General features: G+C 34.9%; 1 protein-coding gene and 1 pseudogene across 1 annotated transcript; both read left to right on the top strand.

Moving 5' to 3' along the window:
• On the top strand, positions 1–4,116 carry LOC115968381 (putative disease resistance protein RGA4). The gene is made up of 3 exons (XM_031087768.1): positions 1–3,577; positions 3,820–3,867; positions 4,043–4,116. Exon 1 carries the CDS (start codon positions 259–261, stop codon positions 3,550–3,552), a length of 3,294 nt encoding a protein of 1,097 aa, XP_030943628.1. The 5' UTR covers positions 1–258; the 3' UTR covers positions 3,553–3,577; positions 3,820–3,867; positions 4,043–4,116.
• A 3,208-nt stretch (positions 4,117–7,324) lies between these two features.
• On the top strand, positions 7,325–13,697 carry LOC115968384 (annotated as a pseudogene).
• Positions 13,698–18,204: the final 4,507 nt, after the last annotated feature.

The following is an 18,204-nucleotide window of genomic DNA, read 5'->3' as shown; positions in this document are numbered from 1 at the left end:
ATACTGGGGCCTTCTTGCCTTTTTCTTTTGTCTTCACAGAAACCATTATTGAGGAGCACATGGGGCTGTTGTTAAAGTAGTAATTATTGAGCAGTGGAGCCGTTGTTCACATTTATCTGTTTATTTCTAAGTGGACTCTTGACTTTACATAACTAGCCAAGTCTTCCTTCTTCACAACCACTTTAATCTTCCTCCAATATTTTAAACTACTATCTATCAGCTAAGCTTGCGACGTTTTCTTTCATCCAACAAGAACAAATGGCCGATGCAATCCTCTATGGCGTTGTGCAGACGATCATTGAAAGCTTGGGCTCTTCCACTCTCAATCAGATTGGATCGATCTGGGGTGTCAACGATGAGCTCGAAAAAAGGAAAAACACTATTTCCACCATTCAAGCTGTTCTTGAGGATGCAGAGGAGCAGCAGGTCAAGAACCGCCAACTCAAGAACTGGCTCATGAAGCTCAGAGATGCAGCTTTTGATGCGGATGACTTGTTGAGCGAGTTCACCACTCATGTGTTGCAGCAAGAGGTGAAGGAAGGTCATGAATATGTAAAGAAGGTACGCACTTTCTTTTCTAGTTCAAACCAACTTGTTTTTGGTAATGAGATGGCTCGCAAACTAAGTGCTATGAGGGAGAGGTTTAATGATATAGCGAGTGATAGGAACAATTTCCAATTGATAGAGCGTCCTTTAGAGACACGGGCTGTGAGTAGGGAGAGGGAAACTCACTCGTTTGTACGTGACAAAGAAGTTATCGGGAGAGAGGAGGATAAGAAGGCCATCATAGGTCTATTGCAAGACTCTGATGTGAAAGAAAATGTTTCGTTCATATCCATAGTAGGAATTGGTGGGCTAGGGAAGACCACCCTTGCTCAATATGTATACAATGATAAGATAGTCAAGGCTCATTTTGAATTGAAAATCTGGGTGTGTGTTTCTGATGTATTTGACGTGAAAACAATTGTTGAAAATATAATTATATCCGCAACTAGAAAAAAACCTGAAAGCCTTATAATGGAACATTTGCAAATTGAACTTTGCGAAATTCTTAATCAAAAGATGTATTTACTTGTGTTGGATGATGTGTGGAATGAGAATGAAGAAACATGGGGTAAATTGAGAACTCTTTTGTTGGATGGTAAAAGGGGAAGTAAGGTGGTGATAACTACACGGACTAAATTGGTTGCAGATATTACCAGCCCAATCTCACAATATTTTCTAAAGGGCCTGTCAGAGGATCAGTCTTGGTCATTATTGAAGCAAATGGCATTTGAAGAAGGGCAAGAGACCATCAGCACTAACTTTAAAGCAATTGGTATGGATATAGTAAAAAAATGTAAGGGAGTGCCTCTTGCTATAAAGATAATAGGACGGGTCTTAAATCACAAAAAAACAGAAGCTGAATGGTCATACATCAAGAATATTGAATTGTCAAAGGTACCTAAGTTGAAAGATGGTATTATGCCGGTTTTAAAATTGAGTTACGATCATCTCCCACCACATTTGAAATGTTGTTTCGCATATTGTTCATTGTTTCCCAAAGATTATTTGATTGATAAGTTGAAATTGATACAAGTATGGATAGCACAAGGATTTATCCAATCACCATATGAGAACTTGCTACTAGTGGATGTTGCCGATGATTACTTCAAGGAGCTACTTTGGAGATCCTTCTTCCAAGAAGCAGAAGAAGATGGAGGCAAGAATAGAAGGTTTAAAATGCATGATTTAATCCATGATCTTGCACAATATATATCAGAGACTGATTGTACACTAGTTGATTCCAATGCAAAAAATGTGAAAGAAAAAGGACACCATCTATCGTTTCCATTTTACAATGTTTCATTCTTTGAGGAGAATTTAAGCAAGTTGGTTAAAGTAAACAAGATACGAACATTTATATTGGCATATAACAAGTGGAAATATGATCAAGGAACAATTAAAGAATCAACTCTCAAAAAACTTATTTCTACTTTTAGATACTTGCGTGCATTAGACCTACATGGTTTAAATATGAAGATGTTGCCAAATACCATAGATACTTTGATGCATCTAAAGTACCTTGACCTTTCCTCTAATGATATCGAGGTTCTCCCTAGTTCTATTACAAAATTGGTGAATTTGCAAACATTAAAGCTCTGTGAGTGTGAAAAGCTTAGGGAGTTACCGGTAGATATTCAAAAAATGGTCAGCCTCAAGCACCTTGACGTTTCCTCTAATGATATTGAGGTTCTCCCTAATTCTATTACAAAATTGGCGAATTTGCAAACATTAAAACTCTGTAAGTGTAAAAAGCTTAGGAAGTTACCGGTAGATATTCAAAAATTGGTCAGCCTCAAGCATCTTGACTTAGAAGAATGTGAGAATTTGACTCATATACCGCATGGATTAGGGCAATTGACTTCTCTTCAAACATTAAACTTATTTGTTTTGAGTGAGGGTCCTGTAGGTTCTTCCAACCATTGTGGTGGGCTAGCGGAATTAAGCAAGCTAAATGACTTGAGAGGAAAATTAGTGATTAAAAATTTGGCACGATTGAAAGATGCCACCCCAGAATTCAAGGCTGCAAATTTGAAGGAGAAGCAACATCTCAGTGAGTTGAAATTAAGGTGGAATCCAGAGGGTGATGATGGTGTAGATGCCAGTGATGATGAAAATTCCATGGATAGCCTCCAACCACACGAAAGTTTAAAATCTTTGAGAGTGAACGGGTACATGGGGGTGAGGTTTTCTAGTTGGCTTTCATTCTTAACAAATCTCGTTGAATTAAGAATAGAGAATTGTAAGAAGTGTCAATATTTGCCACCGTTGTATCAACTCTCATCTCTACGAGTTCTACGTATTTGGGATATGGATGGTCTGGAGTACATGACAGAGGGGGATATGAATGATGAGATATCTGCTTCACTGGCATCACCATCAACATTTTTCCCATCCCTTGAGGATCTCTATATCTATAAGTGTCGAAATCTAAAGGGATGGTGGAGGAGTGTGGATAAGGGGAATGAGGCAACAACGACATCAACAATATCATCATCATCAACTAATCACTATCACCAACACATGCCGTACTTTCCGCGTCTTTCTTCCTTTTGTTTCAGGCATTGCCCTAAGATGACTTGCATGCCGCTATTTCCAAATCTTGAAAAAGAGCTTCTTTTGAATAATAGCAGTTTGAAGCCGTTGGAAGAGACAATAGAGATGAATAATAGGGGAGGAAGGGCTTCTTCATTTCCGTCCTCTTCCTCTTCCTCTTCCTCTTCCTCCTCCTTCTCCCCTCCTCTCTCCAAATTAAAGAAATTGAATTTGTCCCAGATACAGGAGTTGGAGTCTCTGCCAGAGGAGTGGTTTAAAAACCTAACTTCTCTTGAGGCATTACAGATTGAGTGGTGTCCCAATCTGACGTCACTTCCCGAAGGGATGAGTCACCTCACCTCTTTACAGATCCTATATATCAGGGGTTGTTCCCTACAATTAGAGCAAAGATGCGAGAAGGAAAATGGAGAGGATTGGGATAAGATTTCTCACATCCCAAATCTTTACATATAATTGAACTACTGCATACGCTTCCCTGGTATGTTTTTCACTCTTCTCTGATTTTTTTTTTTTTTTTTTAAACTTATTTTATAATTTCTATAATTCCAGACGCAAGATTTTCAAAGCACAAGCAAAACCAAAATTTAAAAACTCTATAATTTCTTTTTCCACACGCAAAATTAAAAAACAGAACTTTACGTTTTCTTTTTCCCCAGTTTCTTTTTCTTCGCCTAGAAATAGCCTGGCTTTCTGAATGTGTGATTGATGCTCAAATTGCAGAAAGAACAAGAGGATTTCAAATGGGAAGATAGGAAAGAAGAAGAAAGCGTAAGTATTATATATATATATATATATTCTTTGAAATTGGGATTTGGTTAATTTGTTTTGATTTTAGTTGTTTTTATGTAAAAATATGAAATTTTATATAAATCTTTTCTGGGTTTCATTTAAAAATATACATTTTTTTTACTTGCTGGGTTCCATTTGATGTGCATGTTTGCAGTTTTTCTTGACGTTTCAGAAGTTAGTACACAAGATTCTTCTAGACAAAAAAATGGCTGATTCAAACATGGATGATGAAAAGACAAAAAAGTAGCACCGGTGCGTTTTTTTTTTTTTCTAAGAATATGTTTATGATCCGTGTACTTCTATTAATAACCTCCTCCTGCCCTGTGTGATCAGCTGTAGCATTATTACAACTATGGCTTTTGACTCATTCGGTGTGCTAGAACCACTGTTGATACCCCATTTTCAACCTTCTCTTGGTAAACAAGAGTTGGCATATGAAGAAAAATATTGAGCTATTGTGTCTTTTAATGTCCCTAGCGTTCTAAACTTGCTTGTTTCTTCTTTCTTATCCGTTGCACTATAAATCCACAGGCCATTTCCAATGATTTTGGGGTATCTTGAACTTGATTGTACTGTTTGAAGAAGATATTGCAAGTTGGTCATTTCAGGGCATCTTACACTGCACTAATAATTGGGTTTAAGGATTTCTAGGTTGAGATTAAGCTTAAAGAAAAGCTGGATATGGTTATAAACTTTGCAGAAAAAAATGCAAAATGGATAGTAAAAAAGAAGAGTAAGAAAAAAAAAAAAAACAGAGAGAAAGAGAGAGATGAGACAAGATTGCCTCAGAATCAGACAAAGGCCTTTTTGCAGTTTCAGCTATAAAATAATTACTAGAATCTTTATTGTTAGTTGGGTTGAACCACTTAAAATTCTTAATTATCGATGTTTTTAGTTGTTTCCATTTCTTGCTTAATGAAAATGACATCTGCATAGTGTTTTATTTTATTTTATTGCTGCTGATGTTTTGGAAAATTTATTTACTATTTCTTTATGTAGGGATATTTTGAAGTGCAAAGCAAATTTTTGAAAGAGTGCCAGCAGGAAACAGGAGATGATTGCTAAAAACCTCTAACATCCTAGGTATGTGCTTAATTCTTTATTCTATGCTGTTTTCTTATGATGTGAACATCTCAGTTGATCTCATATGCAGAACCAATTGAGGCATAGGAAAACTTAGGTGTCAGAATTGGTGTTTATTCAAACTTTAGGGCTCTGTAATCAAGCAACAAGTCAGATAATGAAGCATAGGGAAATCAAGGTTTTTAGCTTACAATTGTAGCTTGGTTCATAAGGTGTATAAGAAAAAGACTTGAAATTATAGAAGTAATGAACAATGAAGTTTATGCAGGATAAAAGCAAGGTTATAGTGTCCTTTAGGCTCCATCCAAAGGTAGACCTTTTATGTCATCCTTAAATTTCTTGACTTTGGGGATTTCTTCTTGGTTTGGTGTTGCATTAGAGACTCATAGGCCTTTTCCAATAAATTTGGTTCTCATAATTGTGAATATAATTTTAGAAGGTATGTGAGTTAGTCTTAACACCATCAGGCATTGTCCTGCATTAATAATTAGAACTGTCAGGGATTTTAAGGCCGAAATCAGACTTAAGAAATAGCTGGTTGTGGTTAAAATTCTACAGAGCAAAGCAAAATATGAGTGGTGTGTGTGTGTGGAGAGAGAGAGAGAGAGAGAGAGAGAGAGATTGCATATATGGAACTCATGGCTTAGGTTTGTGGTCCTTCACTTTTGTCTCTATATTTATTCAAACATGTTCCTTTGTTTTGGCCTGTTATGTCTCTCTAGACATTATGTTGGAAGGATTTATTCAAATATGTCCCAATGCTTTCTGCTGTTATGTCTCTTTCGACTCATGTCTCTGTACTTATTCAGTATCATATGTTCGTATTTTGTGGCCAGTTTTCCTTCTAATGCTCTAAAATCCTCCAGTTTGAGATCAACTTGAGCTTTAGTCTTAGGTTATAATCTTAACTCTGATATCGGTATCTCCTATTATTGTAGGCAATTTAGCTTCAAGCAGCATTTGTGAATCTTATATTTGTTTCAAATTTTGTAGAGAGAGAATGCGTGAAGGTTTGAGAAGAGTGTGTTTTCCATGTGCAGTGGTTCTAAGCGGAAAACCTTGTGAAACAGGTTTCATCATGGGCAGTGAATTTGAGAAACAAGACAGCAACATCATTTCAATTTTTCTTGAATTATTGCGCTTTGATGATTTTATTGTTTTTAAAAGTTGTATGGAAGAAGAATGTCATTATATTGATGAGGGAAGCTTGTGGTATGGGAGGAGAATTGGGTCAAAGATGATGGGATTTAAAGAGAAGATGATGGGCTTCTGCACTTCCTTTTGTTGCTGCCGTGGACTTTGCCATTTCAAGTGAGGTTATTAAGCACTTGCTTGAAGCTTTCTGCACTTCATTTTGTCTTGTTGCATACTGTTGATTATGTACAGGACACCTTGTTCATTTTATTCTTGCTGTTTATTTTCTCTATAATAATCGTATTTAAATAATATTGTGTAATAGAACATGTATTTGGTGTTGATTTGATTTCCATCTTTTGGGTTCCATTGGCTTAAATTATGGTATAGTCTCGTTCATGTGCAAGAGAAGCATGTTACAACGTGGGAAGAGATTTAAAATTATGGTATAGTACTGCTAATGTTAATATAATTACTACTGAATTAAAAATATTTGTGGGTTTTGCTGCAATAGCAATGTGGAGAATAGTTTGCTAAATTTTTTTAAATATATATATATATATATTTTAAATTAGTGTTTATGACCTCAACTTTGGGTGTGTCATCTGGAGTACTAATTTAGCTGTCATCAATAGGTTTTTCTGTTAGTAAAAGCATGATTTGAAAAAAAAAAAAAAAAAAAGAGTTTGACCACCTTGCCAATGTTCCATTAAATAAGATGTATGATATTATTATTATTATTTATTGACGATGTACTTCTTCAATGATATACGAGTTGAATTTCTGTTACATGCTGAAAGGAATACAGGAATCCAATTTTTGCAGCAACATTCAAGGTTTTCAATGCCATTTTTTTCAGCCAATTGGGCAATGTTGAATGTTGACTTTTTTTTTTTTCAAAAATCCTCTTAAAATTTTGCTGCCTTACCCTCAAACAGCTATGATTTTGCATAAATCAGAACAAATATGTTATATATGTCTGCAATCAAACATAGTCGTATCACACCATCGCATGTATCTCCTGCCCCCAAGATTAAAATGCTCAACTTTCAATGTTTCTATAACCACCATTCAAATGGTAATCACCCCTAGAGTCTGGCCACTGCAATAAGTTAAAGAAAAAGGCTGCATTGAATTTTCCTCGGCTTTACATTACTCAATATGTAACTTGTGCTGTGTGGTTATTTGTGAATGTTAATGTTGTTGCCTGCATAAGCAGGTAAGTGATGCAGGTGGCTATCTTGAGAGAACATTCATGAGTCCAGCTTCTTTGAGGGCTGGTAACCTTATTCGTGGATGGATGGAGGATGCTGGTTTGAGAACGTTAGCTCTCTACCTTTTTATGTTGTAAACAGTGTTGGAAGTTCGACTGATGTTTATGTTGATTTCCAGTTGGGCAATTTACACGGTTGAGTTGAGGGAATGAATACAAGTGCCAAGGCTCTGTTGATTGGTTCTCATTTGGTGATGCTTTTTTTTCACCATTTTTTAATTTAATATTTAGTTTGCATACAAATACATAAATACACGCAAACACACAGAGAACATGCCACGAAGACATATTTCAAACAATATTGATATGGGATATTCCTTCTTTATGATAGGATACTGTTGTTGATGCTGGTATATTTGATGGTTCGCTAGGCATAATCTCTGCATTATCTGCTCTGAAGGTTTTGAATGTCAATGGGACGATGGGAAAATTAAGGAGGCCGATTGAGGTCAGTAAGATAACAACTTTGGAACATTATATTTACTTTGTTTGTCTTGATTGATATTTAGTGGAAGAAGATTAATTTTTGTCTCTTCAGTAACATCTGGGAAAACCTTTTTATATCTGCCTTTTAACTTGTAGGGAAAATATTTAGGATATGCTTTCCATCTTTTGGGTTCCATTGGCTTAAATTATGGTATAGTCTCATTCATGTGCAAGAGAAGCATGTTACAACGTGGGAAGAGATTTAAAATCCTGCTATTGGTGAGACAAATAGATTACATGGATGAAATACAAAGGAAATATATTTTGAGACTCTGAAACATATATGTGAGACCTGATCTCTTGAATACATCAATTCTTATTTTTGACTCTATTCACCATCTAGAGCTTTAATTGATGCAGACTCAATCTAGTCCTGAATTGTTTTTACAGCACTGCAATCTGATTCAGCTGTAAATTTAGATTTGTAATATGTTGGAGGTGGTGGCTATGCAGCAATTCTGATTATAGATGTCAATGAATTTCCTACTATTGCAGGTGATTGCATTGAGTGATGAGGAGGGAGTGAGGTTTCACTCTACTTTCTTGGGCAGTGCTGCTTTAGCTGGTGTTTTACCAGTTACAGCCTTGCAGATATCTGACAAGAGGTTTCCTTGAATAACTTTGAGCTTATATCTACTCATGATTCTGTTTATTATCAGTTTATTCATGCATAATCCTTTTTTAGTGGCGTGACAGTGCAAGATGTATGTTATTATTATTATTTATAGATGATGTACTTCTTCAATGATATACGAGTTGAATTTCTGTTAAATGCTGAAAGGAATACAGGAATCCAATTTTTGCAACAACATTCAAGGTTTTCAATGCCTTTTTTCTCAGCCAATTGGGCAATGTTGAATGTTGATTTTTTTTTTTTTTTTACATCCTCTTAAAATTTTGCTGCCTTACCCTCAAACAGCTATGATTTTGCATAAATCAGAACAAATATGTTATATGTCTGCAATCAAACATAGTCTGTATCACACCATCGCATATATCTCCTACCCCTAAGATTAAAATGCTCAACTTTCAATGTTTCCATAATCACCATTCAAATGGTAATCACCCCCTGAGTCTGGCCACTGCAATAAGTTAAAGAAAAAAGCTGCATTGAATTTTCCTGGGCTTTACTTTACTCAATATGTAACTTGTGCTGTGTGGTTATTTGTGAATGTTAATGTTGTTGCCTGCATAAGCAGGTAAGTGATGCAGATGGCTATCTTGAGAGAACATTCATGAGTCCAGCTTCTTTGAGGGCTGGTAACCTTATTCGTGGATGGATGGAGGATGCTGGTTTGAGAACGTTAGCTCTCTACCTTTTTATGTTGTAAACAGTGTTGGAAGTTCGACTGATGTTTATGTTGATTTCCAGTTGGGTATCCAGTTGGGCAATTTACACGGTTGAGTTGAGGGAATGAATGCAAGTGCTGAGGCTCTGTTGATTGGTTCTCATCTGGTGATGCTCTCTTTTTTTCCCTATTTTTTAATTTAATATTTAGTTTGCATACAAATACATAAATACATGCCCACACACAGAGAACATGCCACGAAGACATGTTTCATCAATATTGATATGGGATATTCCTTCTTTATGATAGGATACTGTTGTTGATGCTGGTATATTTGATGGTTTGCTAGGCATAATCTCTGCATTATCTGCTCTGAAGGTTTTGAATGTCAATGGGACGATGGGAAAATTAAGGCGGCCGATTGAGGTCAGTAAGATAACAACTTGGGAACATTATATTTACTTTGTTTGTCTTGATTGATATTTAGTGGAAGAAGATTAATCTTTGTCTCTTCAGTAACATCTGGGAAAACCTTTTTATATCTGCCTTTTAACTTGTAGGGAAAATATTTAGGATATGCTTTCCATCTTTTGGGTTCCATTGGCTTAAATTATGGTATAGTCTCGTTCATGTGCAAGAGAAGCATGTTACAACGTGGGAAGAGATTTAATATTCTGCTATTGGTGAAACAAATAGATTACATGGATGAAATACAAAGGAAATATATTTTGAGACTATGAAACATATATGTGAGACCTGATCTCTTGAATACATCAGTTCTTATTTTTTACTCTATTCACCATCTAGAGCTTTAATTGGTGCAGACTCAATCTAGTCCTGAATTGTTTTTACAGCACTGCAATCTGATTCAGCTGTAAATTTAGATTTGTAATATGTTGGAGGTGGTGGCTATGCAGCAATTCTGATTATAGATGTCAATGAATTTCCTACTATTGCAGGTGATTGCATTGAGTGATGAGGAGGGAGTGAGGTTTCACTCTACTTTCTTGGGCAGTGCTGCTTTAGCTGGTGTTTTACCAGTTACAGCCTTGCAGATATCTGACAAGAGGTTTCCTTGAATAACTTTGAGCTTATTTCTACTCATGATTTTGTTTATTATCAGTTTATTCATGCATAATCCTTTTTTAGTGGCATGACAGTGCAAGATGTTCTGAAGGAAAACTCCCTAGAAATTACAGAGGAAAACTTGTTACAGCTCAAGTATGACCCAGGGTCTGTCTGGGGTTACGTTGACGTATAACAGTCTACACCAGTTATCTTGTGAACAAGGATGTACTGAATATCCTCTTCATATTCAGCAATAAAATTAAGTTATTTTAGCTTCTAGTACTATGGGTGTGCATATTCAGTTCTTGTGTTGGCTTGATGCTGCAGGTTCACATTGAATAGGGTCCTGTACTAGAATGGCTTGGTTTTCCTCTTGGTGTGGTTAAAGGCATAGCTGGCCAGACAAGACTAAAGGTATATAAATTTCTTCCAGTGTTTTTTTTTTTTTTTTTTTTTTTTTTTTTTTTTTTTTTTATTATTATTTTTTTTTACAGTAAAAGAGGTTTACTTGTATTTTGCATGATATTGCCATCTAAAATGTTTGCAATTCTCCTATCTGGTTTTTGTTTTGCCTGTGTTCTCCTTTGTATTACATTATTTTTTAAGTTCCTTAGCTTTGTTATGCTTATTTTCATTTCAGTGTTTGTAAAGTTTTAAATCTTGCTGAAAGATTGTCATATATACTACTGTCATCCCATTTTATTGGTTTCAAGTCCATTTTGGGATGTCTCAAAATATTGTTTGCATTGATATGTCAATAGACACAACTTGAGTGTGTTCAACATACCACTTTAGATGAGATGACATTTAATTGACGAGGCCGGTTTAAGGTGATCAACCTTACATGGTCTAGCTCTTCTCCAAGAACAACCTACAGATTAATTACCCATTTAGTGTTTAATAAGGCATACTTTTGTTTTACCACCAGTTGCAAGAAAATCCAAGTATAGATGATAAAATACAAACAAATAGAACAATACACAATAGTAGTATATAAACATGGGGAGAATCATCACCCCTCTTCCCCCACAAAAAAAAAAAAAAAAATCATATCTAAAATCATAATTTGCTTGAAAAGTACCTCCTCATTTGGAATTACAACTTCTTGTGCCATTTGATTGATTGATTGAATTTTGGATTCGATGCCAATAAACTGCGTAAATATACAACTTAAGATCATGAGAATGCCAACTGGGTATACAAAAATTGATTGAAAACAGAAATGAATTTACTTTGAACAAAGAATTAGCTTCAAATAGCCAATTGCAAAAGTGGGACAAGAAAACAGTTTATTCCATTCTTCAAATAAAATAAAAAAAAATAAAAAAGGCATAATGATTAAAAATTTATTCAAAAGTCAATACCCTTTTTTCCATTAGCTTTATTTGAGTTTAAATTATGTAGCATAGTTTTGGAAATTTATAACTTTTTATTAGAAGACAATACATTAAATGATATTCCCATAAAGAAGTTGTATTTTCTAGATAAGATCAATAATATGGAACGGAGAAAATGTTGTATGATTGTACAAATTTAAGTGTGCATGTCAATGACTTGCATATGAGTCTGAGCTAAGTGAAATTTATTCTATAATCATTCTAGCTCCCATATCAGTCCTATTCCATGCCAAATCAAAACCCCTTTTTGGGGGTTAATATATAAACTTGTAGTGATCCTCTTTCTTCCCTATCACCTTCTTGTGATATTTGGTTCTGTTTCTCCATCCTTTTAGCAATATTTAGTGAATTTTCTTGTGTACAGCCCATATAACAATCGTGAAGGAGTATGCCAATAGTTATTCATCACTTGTAGGCTCATTATAATCTTGTTATTCAGAACATTCCTGCAGTTGTACAGCACCATTGTTCCAATTCTTTACAACAGACAGATTTGATTTTGGTGAGACGTTTACTGTGCCTTTATTATTTTGAGTATGAGTTTTGCCAAGCTCATGTAAGAATTGGAGTGCCAGATGGAAACTTTCTTTACCAGCTCAGGATTTTATACCAGAACTTGGTCTTGTAAGGTCTATATTTTAAATACACGAAACTACAAACTGTAGTTTGTTAAACAAATTGAGATATAAAGAAAACAATGAAGAGGAAGCATAGTGTCTTGTTTTTGGAATTTTAACAAAACACCTAGGATAGGCTAAAGTTAATTTTTGTATGGAATTTTCAACTCTACACATTTCTGCCTGGAGCATGTAAAGATAAATGTAAATCAATGATAATATGCAGATGCTGATCTTATATCAGAATTGATATGATCTTTGGTTGTTGATGTTTTTGTTCCACATATATAATTGCAGGTTACAGTGAGTGGTTCACAGGGGCATGCCGGAACTGTTCCTATGTCTATGCGTCAGGATCCTATGGTTGCTGCTGCTGAATTAATTGTACTGTTGGAAAGTGCCTGTAAAAACCCTAAAGATTTTCTATCTTATGATGATCATTGCAATGATATATCACTGGAATCACTTTCCAGTTCTCTAGTCTGTACTGTTGGAGAGATATCAACATGGCCAAGTGCAAGTAATGTCATTCCAGGCCAGGTAAGAAATTTTATCTATGACTATGCTGATCTTGATTACAAAGCCCAAATTGGGATACCTTGTTGTTTATTGATTATGTCTGAATTCACAATGGACTTATTGGAAAAAGGTGACATTCACTGTGGATTTACGAGCAATTGATGACATGGGACGTGAAGCTGTTATCTATGAATTATCTAATCAGATGTATAAAATATGTGAGAGGCGCTCTGTTTCATGTATCATCGATCATAAGGTCTGGGACTTCATCTCATTATGCATTTCTTTTGTAACCCTCATAATCAATAACCTGGTTTGCTGTGGACATTTCAGCATGATGCGAATGCAGTGGTTTGTGATTCTGAATTGAGTTCTCAGCTGAAGTCTGCGGCCGGTGACATTCAAGATGAAACACCTGCCTTAATGAGTGGTGCAGGACATGATGCAATGGCCATGTCTCATTTAACAAAGGTTTGTCCTGTTTTGCTTCATCGTCGACTTTTAGGAGGTGATATTTCATGTTAAATGATAATAATCTGCAAAAACTTGAACAGGTTGGAATGCTGTTTGTCCAGTGTCGTGGAGGCTTAAGTCATTCCCTTGCAGAGCATGTATTGGACGAAGATGTTTGTGCTGCTGGTTTGGCAATCTTGGCGTTTCTGGAGACCCAATTGTATAGTTAGAACATATTTTGTCATTAATGTACAGTAGAGCAGTCATGATATCATCAACAACGATTCAATAACTAATCCATGATCTAGAAGATGAAGATCAGTGTTAAGTTCTTAGCAATTCAGAAGTGGATGAAAAGAAGGATGAAAATGAGAGAAAATGAGAGTTACTTCGAGGGTAACCACCTCCTGAGCAATAGGGAGAACTTGAGAAGAATAGAAAGAATAAGCTTGGTTAATTTTCTGGATATCCTTCATTCTTAGTCCTCTTATATACAGTTCTCCCTCCCCAACTCTTAAAATTTCCCGCCTAAAGAGTACTAACTAACTAATTGAAACTCTGACATCAGCATAACTAACTGACATCAGCTTCAGCTTATCTCACTAACTAAACAAACACATCAGAATTCCTAACATACATTGCAATACATGATAACCTTCAGTACATCACATTTGGATTCCTAACAATCCGGATGAACTAGAATTAGAGAAAGATACTTATAACATAAGAATACAAAGATGGTATTTAAAACACAAGCATAACAATTCAACAAACAAAATGGATTCTGAATGGTTTATAAGTATCAAAATATTATGTAACGATTCAAAGAAAAGTGCTTGTCGTATTTGTGTTTAGGGCTAAGTACTGGTCGGTTTCAGGCCCGACCTACACCTCAACCTGATAAAACTCAAACCTGTACTTTTTAATTGGCCCAAAAGTTCGATTTGATGGGCGGGTCAGTCGAGTCTCAGGTTAGATTGTGGGACTCTTCCTCTTTTATTTATTTATTTTTATTTTTGGGTGTGTGTGTTTTTGTGTGGGAGGGGGCTATTTTGGACTTAGCATTCTTTCTATTTAAAATTAGGGTAAATGACAAATTACACCCTAAAGTTTAGGGTGTTTGCAAATTACATTCCTAAATTTGCAAATTACACCCCTAAAATTATTCAAGCCCAACAATTTGTTAACTAGTATTTAAAAAAGAAAAAAAATTAGATCAAGTGGGTTGGGTTTAACGTGATACTGACCCGAAATCTGAATGAGACCCACTCGTTGGAACTGAATCCAGCCCAAACATCCAACTAACCCTTTGGGTTGGGTGGGTCCTTGCTTACTACCTATATGTATTATACCTCAAAGGGACTAGTCAAAATTGAGAATTTTTGTAGTTGTTAATAAAACTCAAATCTACCAAGTAAATGCCCAATATAGGACTCATCACACACCCACACAACACACACTTGGACAATATCCAAATTAGATATGGGGGGTCACATATTCAGACATACTTTTTATTGAAAGGGTGTTGTTGTTCTATAAATACATACCTACGAGAAGGCCTCAAATAGCAACTTATTTTACTTAGACCTATTTTCAACTTGTACATGATTTTGACCCGATCGACACATTCACCAAGCCTCTATCATACAACAACAAGCATTAATTCCAAATTTTTGGAGTTAACTATGGATCCTCAGCATATAATTAGGAACAAGGCCAATCACATGTATTCTTTTCTTCCATTTTATTATATTTGAAAGAATATTCTCAATTACTTCCTTAATTGATAAATTTGTTAACCAAACATAGAAACATCATCATATTGAGATAATCACTGTTAGGAGTAGTGCCTTAAAACTCAATTGAATAGCATTATTTGTTAATAATAAAAGTTGTTTTATTTTTTGAGATTGTTTTTTGCATGAATATTTGAATTTTATATATTCTAATCTTTTAGATGCATTGTATGTGATCTAGGTATGATAATGAAATCTACATACAGAAGATCTAAATCATAAGTTTCTCATAAACTTATTAACCTATGTTCGAAGTTGGTGATGAAATTAGGCATTTCATCTTCAAAAACTAAAGCATATAAATTATGAGGATTTGTCTTAATCATGAAAGTGGAGAATTATGATTAACAGATATGTTGGTGTTTTTAAATTGTGTGGGATACATTAAACTAGACCACTATGAGATTTATTATTCTATTAATATGGCCATGTGAACAAATATTTATATCATGACTACTATTTGCATAGACTCTCAATTTTGAGTGGATGATGAATTCAAACATGAATTTTGCTTGCTTTGATGTATACCGGAGTGAGATCTTGCATGGTCAAAACATTAGTATGTTAGGCAATTATACATAGTGTTCTAGGAACACATATTCTCAAGACAGAATCCATAATTTGTTTTTAGAGACACAAAACATTCCATTGAGATAGGTTTAATGAGAATTGGTTATGTAGTGTGTTGGGTCGGACCACTTTAATTAAGAGTTTCTAAATATAAATTTCATAAATGTAAGAATAATCAAAAGATTAAACTATAGACTTTTTTTTGTTTCACTATAAATGATTTTATGGAGGGGGAAAATGCGAATATAATAGAGTCTTGGTATAAATCTTTGATTTAATAACAACCTAGATTGCAACCATAATTTTTTAGTAAAATAAATTATGATTAATTGTAACTTTGGGCTAGTCATTAGTTACAAGGAGATTCAAGGCCCATTTGAGATAATGTTTTTATTTTTTCTTTGGTCCCACCTTAAGTCACATTCTAAAAGCCCATGTAAGATGATCCACTAGCTAATCCAAGTATAAAAGTTATTAGTTTAGTTGAGAAAACCTTAGTCCATAGATATATGTGACTAATCACCCCTTAAAAAACCAATGGTAGGTGGAGACTTCCAAAAAACGATAAAATGATAAATGATGCACTCACATAGACAATTCACAAAAACAAAATCTCAAGCATTTCAAAAGCATCACACACTCAGCATCGAAATCTGGTTGCCTGAAATTTTGCATGCATATTTATTAATTCTATTACATTACAAAAGCCAAACATATATTTGAGCTCGAGTTCTTGAGTTGGGCTTTAGTTTCCACCATGACCTTTGTCACCTCCACCCTTGCCACTGCTCCTTGCTCCCTCCTCCCTCCTCCTTAATGGCCTCCTCCATGTCCAACATTCTTTGTGTCATCTACCTGGTTTGATCCTTCTGTGTGAAGCATTCATTTGTACAAGTAAAATGAGCTCATTGTAAATTTTCTATTTATAAATGTTAAATATTTATGCTTCTAAAAAAAAAAAAAATGTTAAATATTTACTGTAAGGACGCGTTTCGTGGCGGACCGTAACAGTGTCGGGTTCGCACGTGAAAAGGCCCCTAACAATATCATTTGTAGAGCGTGGGTTTGGAAGGCTAGGCCTTGGTTGATAGGCGGTGGGTTTTTCACGGTGTTCGTACCAGTTTAAGTTTTCCTACACCCCTGGAGTCTTTCTCCTGGAGGTGGGCTGGGAGGCTCAGGTTTCTGGCCATTTTTCCCAACCCCCTTTTTAGGTTACTTATTTTTCCTTTTATATTTGCCTGCGTTCATTGTCCTTCGTCCACGTATTGGATCAACTTTTCCTAAATTGATATTTGTCCCATCAGCCCATATTCAAAGTCGTTGGGGGTGGTTGTAAAAGCCAAAGAATGCGGCTTTGTCAGGTTCAGAGCATTGAATGGCAGTAAGGGCAGCTTTCCCTGGATATTTTAGATCTTTTTTCCGAGTTTCAGTTTTATACCATTTTTACCCTTCTTTACGAGGGGGAACTTTGGGTCTGCCGAGGATTGAACTACCCTCGGCGGTACCCAAAGTCTATTTCGTTGAACTTGGGCCATAATCCTCCTCGGCTTGGCCCATAAATCATTTACACCCTACATTTACAAAAGCCTTTCACAATGGCATAATTCTTAATGTAAAAATAGAATATATATATATATATATATATATATATATATATATATATAATGGAAAATGTTTTATAAGTATTTTTAAAATAAAAAATATATAGGAAAAGTATGTTATACAAAATCTTGCATAGATATATGTGAGCATGTACTACCAATGTTTTCTTTTCGGGTTTGAGTTATCTCTAGTACTTTTTTAATTGGAAATTCCTTTTGTTTTAAGGAGAAATTGTCGCATCATCCACTAACTAAATAAAATGTGGAAATTAGAATCCACTACCCTTGCCATTATATATTTAAAACAAAAGAAAACCTCCAGTTAAAAAAATACTGGAGATAAGCCAAATTCTTTCTTTTCTATATCCAAAATCGATCTTATTTACAAACATAGTATTATGAATATTTTCAATTTTTAATCTTTTTTTCACTTTAAAAAGTGGGAATCCATGTTCTCTATAAAGAATGAATCCAACCATATTACTAAAATACAAAACTATTAAGGCTCTTTTTGATTGAAAAGATGAAAAAGTAGAAGAATAGAAAATACTTTAGTTTATCATCATGTGTGTTTGGTTGGATGATGGAAAATTAAAATGATGAAAAATAAATATAAAAATTTCCTCCTTACTAAAAAATAAAACAAGAGAATGAAATATATAATTTGTATGAATTTTTTGAAAAGTTTTTGGAATCGGACAAAAATGATAGTTGGTGGCCACTTGTAAGGGGGGAGGTAATAGAAGAGAAAAAAAAAATCTTTGTGTGGAAGGACAATTAAGTCATTTTGACTTACCTATCCGTTTTCACTTTTCACCTTAGTTTTCGTCCAGCTTTAGGAAGAAATGATTTGGTGAGCTAGGTCCAAAGGTAGCTGGCCCCACCTTTTTGCTCAATGTTTTGCATTGTTAACCAAACAAGACAAAATTTGATGGTTTGAATCTAGATTTCTGTCAAAAGTTTTTCCATCTTTCCACTTTCATCGTTACCAAAATATAAGCTCTACAAATGCAGAAATGCTCCTCTCAAA

This window comes from Quercus lobata, chromosome 11, assembly GCF_001633185.2.
Source record: "Quercus lobata isolate SW786 chromosome 11, ValleyOak3.0 Primary Assembly, whole genome shotgun sequence".
In the NCBI taxonomy this organism is placed as follows: domain Eukaryota; kingdom Viridiplantae; phylum Streptophyta; class Magnoliopsida; order Fagales; family Fagaceae; genus Quercus; species Quercus lobata.
Note: the sequence above shows the minus strand (reverse complement) of the source record. Positions and strands in the feature narration are given on the sequence as shown.

Coding starts and splice junctions, on each gene's coding strand:
- LOC115968381 (XM_031087768.1), top strand. CDS start 259: ATGGCCGATGCAATCCTCTATGGCGTTGTGCAGACGATCATTGAAAGC.